The 18,399-nt window shown below is 41.2% G+C and overlaps 1 protein-coding gene across 5 annotated transcripts in view; it reads left to right on the forward strand.

Annotated features, from left to right (window-relative positions):
- The window catches only part of LOC145356351 (myosin-10), a 164,250-nt gene that overhangs the window by 29,524 nt on the left and 116,327 nt on the right, over nucleotides 1-18,399 (forward strand). For all 5 annotated transcript variants that reach the window (XM_080208998.1, XM_080209000.1, XM_080208999.1 and 2 more), the window contains one exon: nucleotides 375-531. In XM_080208998.1, the coding sequence (XP_080065124.1) occupies nucleotides 375-531 (157 nt within the window). The remainder of the gene's footprint in view (nucleotides 1-374; nucleotides 532-18,399) is intronic.

Consider the following 18,399-nt stretch of genomic DNA (forward strand, 5'->3'; position numbering starts at 1 on the left):
ACTGTTCCTAAAAATCTCTACCCAGTCCCCAATTACAGCATGTACCAGGATATTCAAAGACATGCAATCACTAATAGTTCCTGGTAGTTACTTGGGTTGTGTGTAATTATCCCTTCTGTATAGGAATGTTTGGCTTCCAGGAATTGCAAGTAATTGAGTACAGAGGGTTCCAAAATGCAGAGTAGTATTCAGTGAGGTTTTCTAGTCTGCTGTTGTCACTGAACAACCAGAGGTTGAAGTAGGGAAGACTTTATGCAGTCTTTAATATAAAAACCTGTTAAATATTTGTTTGGGATTCTGGCTTTGCCCACAACACCAAAAATACCAATTGTTTCTCTCCAAGCTCTTAATGGTGTCTGTTTCTCTTGTTTCAGACCTATTCTGGACTCTTCTGTGTCGTCATAAATCCGTACAAGAATCTGCCCATTTATGCAGAACAAATTATTGAAATGTACAGGGGGAAAAAGCGTCACGAGATGCCGCCACATATCTATGCCATCTCTGAAAGTGCCTACAGGAGCATGTTGCAAGGTAAGATGCAAATCTGTTGCTCAGGTGGGAAGGAAGTTGAGTAACCTGCAATTTTCAATTTTTATCTTTCAGCACGTGGGGACTTTCCCTCAAAGTAAGCAGCGTGTGACCCTTGAATTTGTTTTGACGCACGTAGCAAACACTTGGCATTGACGATATGGTCTGTGTTCATGTGTTGTGGTTTCAAGTATGGAGATCAGTTAATTTGAAATTGAAACAGGGAAGTGGAATCTTCAGATGAGAACCAGTTTTTTTTGATTGCTAGCAGCTGGCTATGCCTCATTTGGCTTTTCATTGAGGGAGGGAGGGGGTTGCTCAGTGCCAGTGGAGAAAATGAAATATCTGCTGCGAGTCCTGACCTGATTTGGTGGTGGTTTTGAGATCAATTTTGCAGTTTGGGCTGCATTAACAACCAGTTAAGTGCCAGGTTGTCAGTAGTTCATGCAATCACCTCGAATGAGATGTAATTTTGAGTATGCATTTCATTAGTGTTAAATCCTGCTGGATGAGGGAGAAGACTATCTGTGTTGGAAAACGTGCTTATAAAAGAGCATCTGACTGGGCTGGGGGCAATTTTTTTAAATCACTGTGATGGGACTTAAATGCAAGCAGAGATATTGGCTACGAATGTTAGCGTGAGAATGGTTATGATTCTGTTACTTCCATTTATACCTGCCACTGAAGCTGCTGATTTGGGTCTAGCACACTGTGCTGTGGAACTCCATCCAGTTGAGATGATTGGCCTGCACCCCCCCCCCCCCCCCCCAAACATGTGATCTCCACTTTCCCAACCCTCCATCCCATCCACTTATCATAGACAGTTACCTTCTCACTGGCCTGTTGGTTTTTTCAATGGGACATTTAAATTTGCTTTATGGCAGCTAGTGGCATAAGAAAGGGGGAGTATTCTCATTCTGTTTCGCTACCTGAATCCCGTCTGCCTGAGTTGAGAGGGTCAGGCAAGATGGGCACTTTAGAATTTTAGTGTGGGTAAGTCTGTACAGAGTGGCAGTCTGACACTGCCACTCCTGAGGAAATGAAGGCCTGATGGAGTTGCTTTAAAAAAAAGCTTCAGTAGGAACAAGAACAGGAAAGTTAAAACCCTTACAAAGGAAAGATTGAAAAACTCTTACTAAATTTGATTGAAGGGTAAATGTGTGAATGCAAATTGCCCTAGAATTTTTCAAAAGCAAAGGTAGTTGAGTATTAGGAAGGTTCAAAGATTTTCTCTTTTTTAGACGCTAATTTTATTTAGTTTCTAGCTAGTGTTAGATTTAAATTTTTATGTCGTCTTTGTCTGATCCCAAAGATTCCATAAGCCTGGCTATTCGGTATCAAATTCCCATTCTTTTTGTGTAAAGTCATGTCTGAAATCCACTTGGTGCAGGAAAAAGAGGCAGACGTGTAAATCATTTTGAAATTTCAAGACTGACATTGGAAGATTTTTGATGGGTAAGGATATCTGGAATGAGGACGATAAATGGGGTTGACATACAGACAAAAAATGTACAGCAGAGGAACGGGCCCTTCGGCTTTCCAGGCCTGTACCGATCATGATGCCCTAACTAAATGGAAAAACAAAACCTTTTGTCCTTATCAGATAGTATCCCCCTTTTTCTCTTCCTAATTCATGTACCCATCCAGATGCCTCTTAAGTGCCTGCTTCCACCATCACCTCTGACAACACATTCCAGGCAGTCACCATAGACTGGGCTGGTGGGGCACAATCAGCCATGATCTAATTAAATGGATCAATCAGGCCCAAGGATTGGTCTGCACCAGTACCCCCCCACTATCTACTGAAAAATGGTACAGCAACAGGGCTCGAACCTAAAAACTTTGTGCACATCTTCAAGAGAAACGGATGAAATTGGATTTGGGAGCAGGAGGTATGGCTGGCTGAGCCCAACCAGCTGGGTCTGAAGTGGAATTCTTTATCTGCTGGCTTGGGAATGACTGACCAACAAGATCCCAGGCAACACGCTTCACTCCGATATTAGTAATAATGCTTTTCTTCCACATTTGGTCTTTGATTTTTGATCTAAATGCAAATGATGCAACAGGTAAATATCAGTTAATGAGTGAAGCGCCCATTCAGAGTGATTAAAACCATCCTTAAAATAGGACAAGCAAGCTGTCAGGTTTGAACATTTTATACGTTGCAGCTGCAATGCATCATATTGGGCCATCTTGGACTGGTTCCATATTAATGGCTGTTCGTGTAAGTTTGAATTGAACTATATAATGGTTGTTTTGTTTGGAGGTTATATCGGAGTGAGTGAGAGCTGACGTGATTACTGGAGTTCCTTTGTTCCCATATGTTTCTAGACACATTGTGCAGAGATAAGCCAGGTGGTCTGGTCAGTTACACTGGCATGAGCTCGGCAAATGGACTTTTAACAGACAGCTACATAGTGGTTGCATTGTTCTGGTTTTATTGCAGGAGGCTAGCTGTTAAGTTTTTAGTTTGATCCGTTTTGTGCAGTTGGGTGACTTTTTTTTTGCTGTCCTTGTTTTTATTTGGTATGCAGCTGTGTAAGTTATCTGTGTCAATATGAGTAGTTGGTATGCAGCTGAATTACTGAGCAGTGAGGGCTCTTGTCCTCGTGCTCCCATTAAGGCCAGGGTTTGAGCACAAGGCTGTTTATCTTTGGCACCTTCCAGAGATTTGGGCGATGAGGGGATGGAGGAGGGGACAAAGCATCACTTCAGTTAAAAAGCTTCCTGTTTACCACTTCATTTACGTAACCTCACCGCTTCTAAGTAGATGCGGTGCAGCAATACATGTTTTAATTTATTCTCTTTTAGAATCTACAGTGCGGGAGGAGGCCATTTGGCCTATCAAGCCTGCACTGATGACAATCCCACCGAGGTACTATCCCCATATATTTACCCTGCTAATTCTTTGACACTAAAGGTTGATTTTAGCATGGCCAATCAACCTAACCAGCATGTTTTTGGACTTGGAGGAAACCCTTGCAGACATGGGGAGAATGTGCAAACTCCACAGTCTGTTCAGTGTGTTTTTGTTAACGAAACCTCTCCCATTTTGAGGCGTCCCACAAATTAAGACCATGAAGCAGGAACTGGAGATTACAAGAACAGGTTAGAGGCTGGGAATCCTGTGGTATGTAGCTCACCATCTCACTCCCCAAAGTCTGTCCACTATCTACAAGGCACAAGTAAGGAGTTCAACGGAGTACACTCCACTGGGCTAGATGAGTGCAGCTTCAATAACATCCAGAACAAAGCAACCTACTTGTTGGTACTCCTTCCCACAGACAATCCATCCCTCCACCACTGACAAATGGTGGCTATAGTCTATGGGATGTACTGCAGGAATTCAGTAAGGCTCCTTCAGCAGCATCTTCCATTCACATGACTGACTGCTGTCATCTAGAAGGACAAGAGCAGCAGGTACATGAGAACGCCACCACTTGGAAGTTCCCCTCCAAGTCACTCACCACCTTGACTTGGAAATATATTCCTTCACTCTCGCTGGTTCAAAATCCTGCAACTCGCTCTCTAACAGCACTGTGGGTCATGATTTGGAGATGCCAGTGTTAGATTGGGATGGGTACAATAAGAAGTCTTAATATCAGGTTAAAGTCCAACAGGCTTATTTGGAATCACAAGCTTGGAGAGTGCAACTGCAACACCTGATGATGGTGCAGTGCTCTGAAAACTCCTTTAACCTGGTGTTGAGACTTCTTCAGACTGCAGCAGCTCAAGAAGCCAGTTTACCATCACCACCTTGAGCAACTAGGAATGGGCAATAAATGTTGACCTTGCCAGTGGCACCCATATCATGTAAATGAATTAAAAATAAATCCCCCATATTAATGCTATGACTGACCTTCTGTCTTGGCTCTGTTTGCTCACTGTACTCCCATCTCTCATTGCCTTTTTTATGTATTCTAGACGTGGTAGTACAGTTTGAGCTCTGAGCATCATTGCCATTTTGGGAGGTCAGAATTGTTATGCTTGATGAAAGACAGCTTCTACAGTATGAGTTGTCCATTTTTTAGGTGCATTAGCTATTTGAAATGATGTAAAAATGAGTTGTTTCTTTGGATGGCAGGGGAAAGTGATCATGATTAAAAATAATTGTTTCCTTGCTATTTTTTCCCTTGAGACACAATAACATTGACAAATTTTAGATGCTGCTGATTTCCTATTGCTTAACACTGAAGTTGAGAAAGTAGAACCATTGTTAACTTGAGGGCATGTTCTAAATAAAATAAATATAATTTCTCCAGATTGCAGTGTGTGCCAGAAAATTGGCATTATTGTGTTGTCAGTAAGTGATGATAAATTAGATGCTTGTCACCAAAAACACAGGGTACGACCAGTTCTATAAAAGAATGCAGGGTGTGTGCTTTACAGTCTGATATGTCTCTCATCCCATTAGTGAATTAAAGAAACTTTTTATATTGCATGTTTGTTTGTGTTAATGGGGGAGTGTGGGGATGCACGGTGTTCAATTGTGGTCAAGCTGCAGGCTGTTTAGTGCCTTTTCAGCCATGAGACAATGTTCAGCAGCTACACACGCACACTCTGGTCTGTCTTGGACATGACGTTTTCCTGGCAAGTGGCTAATTGGCAATATCTAATCAAAAACCCAAAATAATCTGGGCAAGTGAAGTAGTTTTTAACTGTACATGTCTTCCAATTGTCAACTTCTATGAATGCAGCAAAGCCTGGATCAAAGATGCTAAATACTGGAGCAACTGGAAATCTAAAAGTGAAAACGCAGGAACTATCCAGCAGGTTTAACAGCATCTGTGGGGAAAGAGGGAGTGATCTTTTCCAAAAAATATTAAGTGCTGAATGAGCATGACAGCTGGAGAGAATTAAACTTTTTTTTTAGGTAAAAAAACAAGTCCTTTCTTACTCCTTGGGGGGGGGGAGGAGAGATCTGTTCTGTGCTAGCAGGGAGCAGCAAGGCCTAAGCTTGCCTGAAAGTTGGCAGTTTGCAGCCAAGGGTGCCTTTGCGCGTGTTTACAGCCAATTTGGGCTTTGCCCAACAATGTGTACATTGCAGATGATAAAATTTATTCTTTTTCATGGATGTCCTCACCCTGTGCTTGCTGGAGTTGATTCTTTCTACTCCAGTATCTACTGAATAATCCAGTGGTGTAACAGCTACATCCAAGTTGAGCTAAATAAGTGTCTTTTGCTCTTCCAGTCTTTTCAGCAGTGGACAGGGGAAATACTTGGTAAACTGGGTACAAGTCATTGAATTGCTCTGATTTCATAACCAGATGAATTCTTAAGTAGAACTAGTCTTTGTGTAATGGTATCAAATAATTTCCACATCAGTGGGTTGTTACTGGATTTGTACCTCATCGCTTTATGAATTAGCCACTTCAGGCTCCTGAGATTTTGCCTTTTTTATCTTGTTTGAAAAGCTATCAACCGTTTAAGTGGAGTGCTGATTTATTACACATCCAGTACCAGCAAAGTCACAACATAATGACTGTGCCATTTATATTTATTACTGAAGGGTTTGCTAATTTGTTCCTAGTCTTTGGAGAAAATGAGCATTTTTACACTTTTTAAAAACTTGAATGAATGCACTTCGAATGCAACCCTTAAATCTCAGCACGTCTCAGATCTGTAGTATGTTGGTTGATTTTCAAATAGGATGTAGTAAAGGTACAATCACTGGCAGATAGGTGGGGATTGTGTTTTTATTTTAATATTGTTGGTAGATACCCCTGTGTTGGGGACAAAACAATTTGCATGCCTGATAATCATCCAGTGACCCTTCTCATTGTACTTGTCTTATGGGCAAGCTCAGCTGTGGTGTCTTTGTTGTTGAATAGCTTATCAAATGGGTTCACAGGAAAAAGACTACACGGGTGAGGCATGAGAAACATTTTTGGTCACGAATTATCGTTTAGCAAATGCCTTGCCTTCTAATGAGGAGGAAAATTGGACAGATTAAAGGGTTGCCACACTAACATCTTGATTTTGAGCCAAAGTTGGATTTTTAAAGAAATGGATTAAGACTTGTGGATGATGTGAGAAGCATTTGGAATAGTGTTCCATGCCATGTTACTCAGTAAACTATCGTGAGTGGTGAAAGTTCCATTTTCATTATGTTCAGTGATGCAGCTGCTGTAAATTTAGATTTCCTAATGTTTTCCATAGCATTATTCTCCTGCTTTGTAATAGGCCAACATTTGGAAGCATTATCACCAGGAAATGCTAGTGCTGTTTATAAATGGATCCAGCTGTCTCAAACTTGGCTGAAAGTGGGTGAAACTTGTATAATAGTGCATATAAACGTGCAATTAAATGTTTTACTAACTGATCTGGGAGGCAATGCGCCAAGCATGTTTAAATGTTGAAAAATTGTATGTTCCAAATAACAATGGCACAAAGATGAATACTTTTAAAGCCCTAATGTTGCTAAGGCTTCACCAATGGCCTTTAGACTTGGTTCTGATGGTCATCAGCTGAAAGATCAGGCTGTAAGTGCTGAAAATTGGGTGTTATTTTTGGCATTGCTGCAGTGCAATCTGATCCCAATTTAACAAAAGTTGTTTAAGTCCTCTACTTTTTGCAAACTGACCTTTTTGAATCGATATGAAAGATATGCTGCTAGAGTTTATTTGTTCAAGGGATGTGGGCATGGCTACCTAGACCAAAATTTATTGCCCGTCCCCCAATTATTCCTGAGAAGGTGGTGGTGAGTTGCTTTCTTGAACCGCTGCAGTCTGTATGATGTAAGGACACCCACAGTGCTCTGAAAGAGAGTTCCAGGATTTTGTTCCAGCAACAGCAAAAGAATGGGGATATAGTTCCGAGTCAGATGGTGCATGACTTGGAGGGGAATTTGCAGGTGGTGTTCTTGTGCATCTGCTGTAGTAGTCATGGGTTTGGAAGGAGGCTTGGTGAGCTGCTTCAATGCATCTTTTAAATGGTGCACACTACTGCCATTTGAGTTGGTGGAAGAAGGAGTGGATCTTAATGGTGGGTAGGCTATTGTCCCGAACGTTGTCCAGTTTCTTCAGCTATGCTCACCCAGGTAAGTATTCCATTATACTCCTGACTTGTGCCTTGTTGATGTGGACAGACTTTGGGGTGTCAGAAGTGGGTGACTCACCACAGCTCCCTCTAACCAGAAAATGATATGGACTTGCCATATAAATACTGTGGCTACAAAAGCAGGTCAGTGATAAGCGACAGGATGTTAGTGGGGGATTCAGCAATGATGGTGCCTTTTGAATGTTATGGGAAGATGGTTAGATTTTCTCTTGCTGGAAGTGGTCATTGCCTGGCACTTGTTGGGTATGAATGTTTGTCACTTATTATCCCAAATCTGAATATTGTCCAGGTCTTGCTGCACATGAACTGCTTCAGTATCTGAAGAGTTTTGAATTGTGCTGAACACCATGCAATTATCAGCAAACAATACCACTGCTGACCTTATGGGCAAAGGGTAGGGGGTGGAGAGGTGGAAGAAGGTCATTGAGGCAACTGAAGATGTTAGCCATCGGATATTACCCTGAGGGACTCTTGCAGCAGTATTCTGGGGCTGAGATGATTGGCTTCCAACAGTCACAATCATCCTTTTTGTGCTAAATGTGACTCAACCAGCAGAGGGATTGAGTTCTGATGAAGGATTGTCCTGACTCAAGGTTGGGTCTATTGTCTCTCTCAGCAAATGCTGTCAGACCTGCTGAGATTTTACAGCATTCTGTTTCGTATTTCAGCATCTGCAGTATTTTGCTTTTATTTCAGCAGAGGGATTTTCCCAAGGACCTCAGTTTTCGCAGGGCTCCTTGATGTCACACTCTGTCCTTGACGTCAGGGCAGCATTTTACAGTCACCCTAAACCCCATCTCTTGAATTCGGCTCTTCTGTTCATGTTTGGACTGAGGCTGCAATGAGATCAAGGGATGAGTGGTTCTGGCAGAACCAAAACTGAGCATCAGTGAGCAGGTTATTGCTGGAGGGGGTGGATCAGTGCTACCCAGCACTTTGGTGATCAAGAGTAGACTGGGGTGGTAATTGGCCAGGTCAGATTTGTCCTGCTTTTCATGCACAAGATGTTCCTGAGCAATTCCCCATAATTCTGGGGAGATGCCAGTGCTGTAACTGTTCTAGAACAACTTGACTTGGGATGCAGCAACTTCTGGAGCACAGCTCTTCAAAATATTATCGGGGCCTATAGCCTCTGCACTATTCGGTGCCTGCAGCCATTTTTTTGGTCTGTGGAGTAAATTTTAATTGGCTGAAGACTGACATCTGTGATGCCAGGGGCCATCCACTTGGCATTTCTGGCTGAAGGCAATTGCAAGATTCAGCCTTGACTTTTGCACTCGTGCACCTGTCCCCTCTATCATTTAAGGTTGGGGTTATCTGTAGAGCCCCAGCCACTTACTGAAATTTTGCATGGTAGCTTCACTTTTGCATGAAGAAAAATGTGGTGACTTATTGGCCCAGATTTTCCAGCCACGATAGCCAAGGCCATTGGTGTCCCTCAAATGATATAGTGACTTCAGACAAGAGGGAAATGAGGTTAAACATTCCATAACTTGGTGTCAGAATTGCAACGCTATGCTTTCAGTTTCACAAAAAGGCATCTTGCTGTCTCTCTAGTCATTGAACTTCATTTGAGTAATGCTGTAATACTGTATTTGTGCAGTAGAACTGGATTAAACACTCAACAGAAAGCCACGTCTTGTTCATTGCAGTCAAAGTAAATTCACTGCAGTTCATCCATTTTGGCATTGAAAATTAACTGTTACAAGTGTGGAGTGTCATCCCTTCAGTATTTAATTGTTGGAGATTTTAATGTTTATTTTGTCTTTCTGTCTTTCACTCAATCCATTTTTTCCCTTTCTATGTCTGATTTTTTTTGTATTAAATTCACCCATTTTAATTTAATAGTACAAGGGTTGAGCTTAATTTCACAATCTGGATATGGAGTTAACTGGTCTTGATTCCCTTGCTGCAATGTTATTGCCATTTGGGAACATTCCATATCAAAACAACAATCTAGTAGTGCCAGGGTAAATCTAACTGCAGATGTTGGATGACCTACAGTACAATTTGTCCCACTGTGATTTGCATCTACTAACCTTGCTGTGTAAGAAATGAACCTTGGAATTTAATGCATTTACCATATGAGCCAAGAATAATCTGCACTTGGTATGCATCCCTCCTGATAGCATTGCATTGGTCATATATTTTGTCCCAGATCTGACTGACCTCTCTTGATGACCTACAGCATTAGTTAGTGCACAACTGTTTGGCTTCAGAGGTCGTTGCTCTGGATGGCTGTTTCACCAAAGGAGTGCATGTTTTGCTAACAAAAACAATAATGGCCCTCCATTCCTTTACTGTAATATTTGTAGTTTTAGTGTCGCAAGTAGCTTACATTTAACACTGCAGTGAAGTTGCTGTGAACACTCTGGTGCCTGTTCACGTATGCTGAAGGAGAATTAGGTGTAGCCATTGCATCTTGCCAGCCCATCTTCCCAAATGTGGGAGGAAACCCATGCAGACACTAGGAGAATGTACAGACTCCACACTGATTGCAGTCAGTACAAATAGGCATCAACTTCAACACCAGTGCTCCACAAGGTGCTGTCCTCAACCCCTTACTATACTCCTTTATATACCTTTGACTGTGTGGCCAAATTGCCTGCCAGCTCTATTTTCAAGTTTGCTGATGACCCCCATTATAGTGGGTCGGAGCTCAAACAATGAAGAGTAAAGGAAAGAGAATCTGAACAAGTGGGATGATCTTTCTCTCAATGTCAACAAAAACAATTGAAATAGTCATCAACTTCAGAAAGCATAGTAGAGGACATGCTCCTGTTTACATCAATGGGGGCAAAGTAGAAATGATTGAGAGCTTCAGGTTTTTAGATGTCCAAATCATTAACCTGTCCTGGACATCATAATTAAAGCCCACCTGTGCCTCTACATTTTCAGGAGATTAAGGAAATTTGACATGTCTGCTACAACTGTCTCCAACTTCTACAGATGCATGATAGAAAGCACTCTTTCTAGTTGTATCACAGGTTGGTATGGTTCCTGCTCTTCCAAGACTACAAGAAACTGCAAAGGGTCATGACAAAGCCTAGTCCATCATGGAAACCAGTCTTCTATCCATTGACACTATCTACACTTCCCACTCTTGGAAAAGCAGCCAGCATAATCAAGGAGCTCATGCATTCTGGATATGCTCCCTTCCGTTAGGGAAAAACAGACAAAAGTCTGAAGATGCATATCAGCTGAATCAAGAACAGCTTCCCTGATGCCAACAGACATTTGAATTAAATTAAATTAAATTAATCTTTCTCTACACCCTACATTCTGCATTCTTTCCTTTCCCTATTCTTTGTATAGCATGCAAGAAGCAGTACTACTTTTCTTTGTATGCTAATACATGTGACAGTAATGAATCAAATCAAAAGCAATGCCCCAAGCCAGAATCGAACCCAGGGTCTCTGCTGCTGTGAGGCAGCATTTGTGCCACTGTATGGAACAGTAGTACTGAGCTCCCTTAATGTTGAGTGGCTCTGTTCTCAACTTTTTGCCAATTTTATTTCCTATGTTCTGTGGAATATTAGTTAAGGATGTGATGCAGAACATTGCAGGACTCTTTGCAGTTCACTTGTGTTTTACTGCCATGATACTCTGCCATCTGGTGTCCATCAGCATTTTACACTGCTGTTACTGGTTGAAGGCAGTGTTTTGCAGCACTGCATTTTTTGACACATCACTAATTTGAATTTTGAACTCCAAGATATCCTGGAGTTGTCACTGTAGCTTATCTTGTATATAAAGGTGATTAGGACTCATTGGTCCTGATTTCCTTGCCAAAATAATGGTTTAGACTAACACCTACAATCAGTTGTTAATTCCTTTTCTGAAGTCTTGACTAATGGATATCCTTGAGTTGAATATTTCCTCAATGGGTGCTGAATTAATTGCCCACTGATATTCTTGAACTAAATTGTCATTAAGTTACTGAATCCTATATTTCAAATTTGGTAATGGGACAGCCAGCTTTGACTAGGTTCAGCTGTATAGTTGGGCTGAAACATTATTTGACTTGGAATGTGAGTTGGGAAAGTCAACTCTTCTTAGGTTTTCTTTAGCTCTCCGACCTCATGTGGACATACCAATTGGGAGTAGGAGTCAACTGTTCAGCCTCTTGAATCTGCTCTGAGATTTGAGAAGATCCTGGCTGATTTAATCATAGCCTCAACTCACTTTCTTGCCTTTGTCCTTTATAACATTTTGGCACTCTTGCCAATCAAGAATCTATCCAACTCCATCTTAAAAATATTCAATCGTCCTTGCCTCATGCTGTTTTATGGGAAGAGAATTCCACAAACAAATGATCCTCTTAAAGAGATTCTCAGTGCCATTGTAAATGGGAGACCTGTCCTTTTTTCAGTTCTACTCCCTTAGGGTAAACATTCACCCTGTCAAGCCCCCATGGGATTTTGTATGTTTCAATAAAATGACCCTCTTGATCTTTTGAACTCCGATGGATACAGGCCTAACCTGCTCAATCTTTGCTTGTAAGATAACTTCATTGGTGGGATCAGTTTGGTTAACCTTCTCTGAATTATTTTTAATGCAATTATATCCTTGTGTAAGGATATCAAATACACAGTGCACCAAATGTGATCTCATCAAAGCACTGTTCAATTGTAGTAAAACTTCCTTTATATAATTCATTCCTCTTGCAATAAACTGCAATATCCAACTGCCATCCTAATCATTTGTTGTACCTGGGCACTTGATTCATATGTAAGTTCACACAAACCCCTTTGTGCCATAAGTGTGCTGCAATCTCTTTTCATTGAAAATAATATATTGCTTATCTATTCCTGCTAAAGTGGACAAATTTACATTTTCCCATGCTATACTGTCTGTCAAATTTCTGTCCACTTAACCAGCCTCTCTCCCTTTTTTAATATAGTGTTCTCAGGATTTGCTCTCCTAATAACCATTCTGTAATCAGTAAATTTAGCAAGCATAATTCCATCTCTTCATCCAAGTCATTTAGTGTAGATTGTAAGCACAAGCACTAATCTCCATGGTATGCCACTGTTACAGCTTGTCATGACCCATATTTCTACCCTAGTTTCTGTTAACTATCCAGTCCTCTATCCATGCTAATAGGTTACTTTCTACACCATGAACCTTTTTTGTTGCATCCTTTGATGTGGCACCTTAACAAATGCTTTTTGGAAATCCAAATGCACCACGTCTACAGGTTTTCCTTTATCCACTTAAATTAATTTGAGTTCCCTGAGGAAGATATCAAGCAAACACCATTTCTCTTTCACGACTATGTAGCCTCTGAATTGAGATTTTCTAAATGCTGTCATAACCTTCATAACAGCTGTCAGGAAACTGACAAATTGACCTGTAGCTTGCTGCTTTTACATTGCAACTTTAGCATAATTAAAGCATCTCCTAGGCACTTCCAAGAGCTTTTTCCAGATAATATTTGACACCATCTAATATGTAGACATTGGGACTGGTGACTACAACTTGGTCAAAGCCAAACACTTTAAAGAATGAGGTGGAGGTTTCAGGAGAAATTCCAGAGCTTGGGGCCTGCTGTAGCAAATTGCCACAGACAAGTGAGTAGAAGGTTGACAGTAGTGCCCTTGTGGTAGGTATGAACCTGATTTGAAATTGCTTGGCACCAACAGTAACTGTAGCACTTAATTTATGAACAAGCAATTAAGAATTATCAACTTGTATTGGGTTGCTCAAAACTCATGCTTGGAATTTTAAATCTGCAGCATTAAGATGTTGAAGTTTTTTTTACAGTGGGGGTGTAGCCCACGTCAGTTGTTCTAGTATATAAGATCACTTGCTCCTGAAACAAGAATATGTGGAGAAGCAGTAACTTTTTGTTTATATGGTGAGAAGTCTCTACGAATACTGTTTTGACTTTATATGTGTATTTCTAACTGTAAGTGAGTCAAATATAGTTGTGCATTGAAAGAAGAATCTTGCTGTCTAATGTAGGGGTTACTAACTAGTTCAGTTTTCAGTGTGATGATCAGATACAGTGAACTGATGCATGTGTGCATCGGAACTTTTTTGAATCCAGATGCAATTTGGTTTACTACTGTCTAAGTGCTTGTACATGGCATATTCTGTGTATACTAATGACATCTTTGGTTAACATTTTTAAATTGCTTGCAATTTAGAACCTTAATGAATTAATCAGGGACCAAATGCTTTTAAGTATAAAACTATTTTGAATTTAAATGCTTGCCCAGATTTTGTTTAAAGAACAAAACTATTTTACCCCCATTGAACATGAACATAATTTGTCTTGCAACTTTCAATAGTTTTATTGGTAAATTTTGAGCATAAGATGAGACATGTTTGCCTTTATGTAATTGGAAATAAAAAAAAAGTATCAATTTTAATTCAGATAAAATGTAAAATCTTTTCTTGTGGTCCAAACGCATCTCTCCTAGCCTCAGCAGAGCTCCTGCTGCACTGTTCAAATACCCTTTTCCATCTCTTTAATTGAAAAAATTGTGACAATTTACGTTACCAATTTTTAAAATTGAACAATTTGTGGCGGTGGATCTTTTCCTGCTGGGTTCTAGTTTGTGTCTCCCAGGTCTTATCTCTAACCATTAGTTCTTTTCTACTTTGTCCATGCCCCTCGTGCACCTTGATCAGATCACCCCCTTGGTCTTCTCTAGCGAGAAAACACAACCCAAGCCTAACCAACCTTTCCTCATAAACCCCATAAGTCAATAAAACAATTGACAGGGGTTTTGTAAATTAAAAGCGGAGGAATTTAGAGTAGCTAAGAGTAGTGGGCGAGAAGAGGATTGGGAGAGGTTTAAATGTCAACAAAGATTGACAAAGAAGCTGATAAAAGAGGGTAGGAGAAACTATGAAGCTGGGCTAGCGCTTAATATAAAAAAGGATAGCAAGAGTTTTTATAAATATATAAAAAGGAAGACGGTCCTTTAGAGGATGAGAAAGGGGACCTAGTGGTAGGGGATGGGGATATGGCTAAGGTATTGAATAACTTTTTTTTGTTTCTGTCTTCACGGAGGAGGACGTGAATAATTTGCCGGGTGTTAGCGATGGAAAGGTGGTAGGACTGGAGGGTCTTAATGACATTACTGTTACTAGAGAGGCGGTGCTCGACAGACTGGAGGGGCTGATTGGACAAGTCCCCAGGACCGGATGGAATCCGAGGGTTCTGAAAGAAATGGCGGAGGTTATAGTGGATGCATTGGTGGTTATTTTCCAGACGTCGCTGGATTCCAGGGAAGTGCCGGAGGATTGGAAAACGGCTAATGTTACGCCGTTGTTTAAGAAGGGTGCCAGGCAAAAGGCAGGGAATTATAGGCCGGTTAGTTTAACGTCTGTGGTAGGTAAAATGTTAGAATCCGTCATTAAGGAGGAAATTGCGAGGCATCTTGAAGGGAATTGCTTGATAGAGCAGACGCAGCACGGTTTCATTAAAGGGAAGTCGTGTCTGACAAATTTACTGGAGTTCTATGAGGATGTGTCTAGGGCGGTCGATAGAGGAGAGCCGGTGGATGTGGTCTTTCTGGATTTTCAGAAGGCGTTTGACAAAGTACCTCACGAGGTTATTGCAGAAGGTCAGGGGACTTGGAGTTGGGGGTAGGGTGTTAGCGTGGATAGAAGATTGGTTGTCAAATAGGAGGCAGAGAGTGGGGGTCAACGGGTGCTATTTGGATTGGCGGATGGTGACTAGTGGAGTGCCCCAGGGGTCGGTGCTGGGGCCTCAGCTATTTACCATTTATATAGATGATCTGGAGGAGGGAACCGAGTGTAGGGTGTCGAAATTTGCGGATGACACCAAGATTGGGGGAACGGCAAATTGTGCGGAGGGTGTGGAGAGTCTGCAGAAGGATCTAGATAGGCTGGGCGAATGGGCCACGAAATGGCAAATGGAATTTAATGTTGGCAAGTGTGAGGTGGTCCACTTTGGTAGGAAGGACTATTACTTACGGGGCGAAAAACTGCAGCAGGCGACGGTGCAGAGGGACCTCGGGGTCCTTGTGCATGAGTCGCAAAAACCCAGCTTGCAGGTGCAGCAGGTGGTCAGGAAGGCAAATGGGATGCTGGCCTTCATAGCGAAGGGGATTGAATATAAAAGTAGGGAGGTCTGGCTGCAGCTGGAGTACTGTGTGCAGTTTTGGGCGCCGCACCTGCGCAAAGATATTTTGGCCTTGGAGGGAGTGCAGAGGAGGTTTACTAGGCTGATGCTGGAGTTGAGGGGGTTGAGCTATGAGGAGAGGCTGAATAAACTAGGCTTGTACTTGTTGGAGTTTAGAAGAATGAGGGGAGATCTCATTGAGACGTATAAGATGATGAATGGGATGGATAGGATAGAGGTGGAGAGACTCTTCCCGCTCAAAAAAAGACACTAGGACTAGGGGGCACAGCCTCAAGATAAAGGGGGGGCGTTTTAGAACGGAGTTGAGGAGGAACTTCTTCACTCAAAGGGTGGTGAATCTCTGGAATTCTCTACCCGTTGAAGTGGTGGAGGCTGCCTCGCTAAATATTTTCAAGAAGCGGGTTGATGGGTTTTTGATGAGAGGGGATTAAGGGTTATGGGGAGAGGGCCGGAAAGTGGAACTGAGCCACGACAGATCAGCCATGATCTTATTGAATGGCGGGGCAGGCTCGAAGGGCCAGATGGCCTACTCCTGCTCCTATTTCTTATTTCTTATAATGTTAAACAATCTACCTCAGGGCTTGGTGCACAGACTGTACTCTGTACCCTGATGTGGTTCAACTTTTAAATGTTTTCAGTTTTTCTGTGTAAGAATATAAACCAGCAAACAGAGGGAGAGGCAGAAAGAGAATAGTCCCTGTGAATAACTTGCTCTAAAGTTTGATCTGCATTTATTTGCAGACTTTTTGAAGTTTAAGTTTTTGGGACTTGAGTAATTTATCAGGGGTTGGAAAATTGAATAAAATGTTTGATTTCAGCAGTACAAACAGCTGTAAAGGCTGCTTTAATGTAGAAGGGAAGATTCTGTTTCCGGAGTAGATTTCCTGTATAATTTGTACAGGAGTGCATCTTGAGGAAATTGAATGGGAGGTACGTGCACCAACAAACATTGTCTGGAATCAGTGCAAAACAACAAGGAAAGACATGTTTGTTTCAGATTTATCATGAGCTGCTATTTGAGTTTTTATTAAAGCCAACATTATTTCCGCGCTTTAAAATAAGTGACAAACTAAATAGAATAACGTATCAAATCTGCACAAAGTGAACAAGAATCTAATTTTTAACGGCTTGAATTTCTTTTGAAATCCCAGTGGTTGTGCAATTTTTGATCACATCTGTTCTTTTTACCCTCCTACCTCCAATCAGCAGCATCAATTACAAAAGAATGACTTGTGTAAATGGTGACATCCAATTGATCAAATGAAATAAACTTGCTTTGGTCCATCACGCTCTCATCAGTATTAATGTGATGAGGGCAGAGTTCAGGCTACCTACTGGATTTTTTTTTCAGTCATTATGGCAGAGAAAACAATCATTTTGCCCACTTGTGTATTGCCTTTGCCTCAAGAAAATCATGAACTTAGTTGCTTTGAGCAACTGATTTTACATTCGTGTCCAAAATTTCTCAAATTTAAAACTAGAATGGTGGCACAATGGCTAGCGCTGTTGCGCCCCAGTGCCAGGGACCCAGGTTCGAATTCCAGCTCGAGTCAGTACCTGTGTGGAGTCTGTGGATTCCCCGTGTCTGTAGGTTTCCACTTGGTACTCTGGTTTCCTGCCACAGTCCGAAAAGATGCACTAGCGAGGTGCAAGGACCAGGGGATTTTCAGAGTAACATCATTGCAGCATTAACGTAAACCTACTTGAGACACTGATAAATAAACTTGTTTTTAATCAATGCTGGTAGTTTAAAGTTAGTGTTTAAAAATATTTTGAAAAATATTTAAATATTAACTTATAGTCTGGAATATTCTTTGTGCTAGCATGAAGTAAAATAACATGTTACCTACTCCAAATTAAAGTTTAGCCATTTTCTTTGGTAGATTTGCTATCATTGCTGTTCTGAATTGTTTTGCACATGCAGAGCCCCAGGTAACGAGTATCAATTTAATAGCATTGTGACCTCCCTTCTGCATGTATTTAGCTTCAAAATCAAGGCACCAAGTAAATGCCAATCTTGAGAAATGGGCACGAATAGTTTTTTTTCAGGGGTTCCTTTTCTTTTGGGCAGGGGCCTTGTATCTTTCTAACTTTTTTGGGAGGAACTATTCTGCTGTTGTTGAATCTTCAGTTCATTGAATGAAGTCTTGTATATCTCTGCTCAAGAATTTCACAGCTGCTGCACACGTGTAATCTTGACATTCAAACGTGTCCTGTTCTGAGTTGTGCATTTTTGTGTTTGCCTTGAAGATACTATTGTTGGATAGACTGGAATTTTTAAACATTTTTGGGTTTTCTACCGCAGTCATAAATATTCAGACTTTGCATTACTGAGCAAGCGGTATCTACTGTTGTGTTTTTTTTGTCCAAGGCAAAATTTGCCAACAGCTCCTTTTTTTTTGTTTAAAGGATGCCACTTGGGTTGTCTATAGTGGCTGTGAAAGCTTCTGTAGAAAGCAGCCTCAGGTTTTTTTCAAGTTTTCGAACCTATAGCATTCCTTTTGGCAAGTAAGTGTACCTGATTTCTGACTTCTCCATTGGAACAAACCTCTGACCTAGCTTATTAAACAAAGCAAAGATCAAGTTGTCCTTCTGTCTGCTCAGGAGCCTGTCTACCACTTGGCTTTATTTTGCGATATTGCTAGATTGAATTGAGTTTAACATTTTGGTGATGCTGTATTCTTGTGAAT

Source organism: Carcharhinus amblyrhynchos, chromosome 21, assembly GCF_965287045.1.
Source record: "Carcharhinus amblyrhynchos chromosome 21, sCarAmb.v2.hapA, whole genome shotgun sequence".
Taxonomy (NCBI): Eukaryota; Metazoa; Chordata; class Chondrichthyes; order Carcharhiniformes; family Carcharhinidae; genus Carcharhinus; species Carcharhinus amblyrhynchos.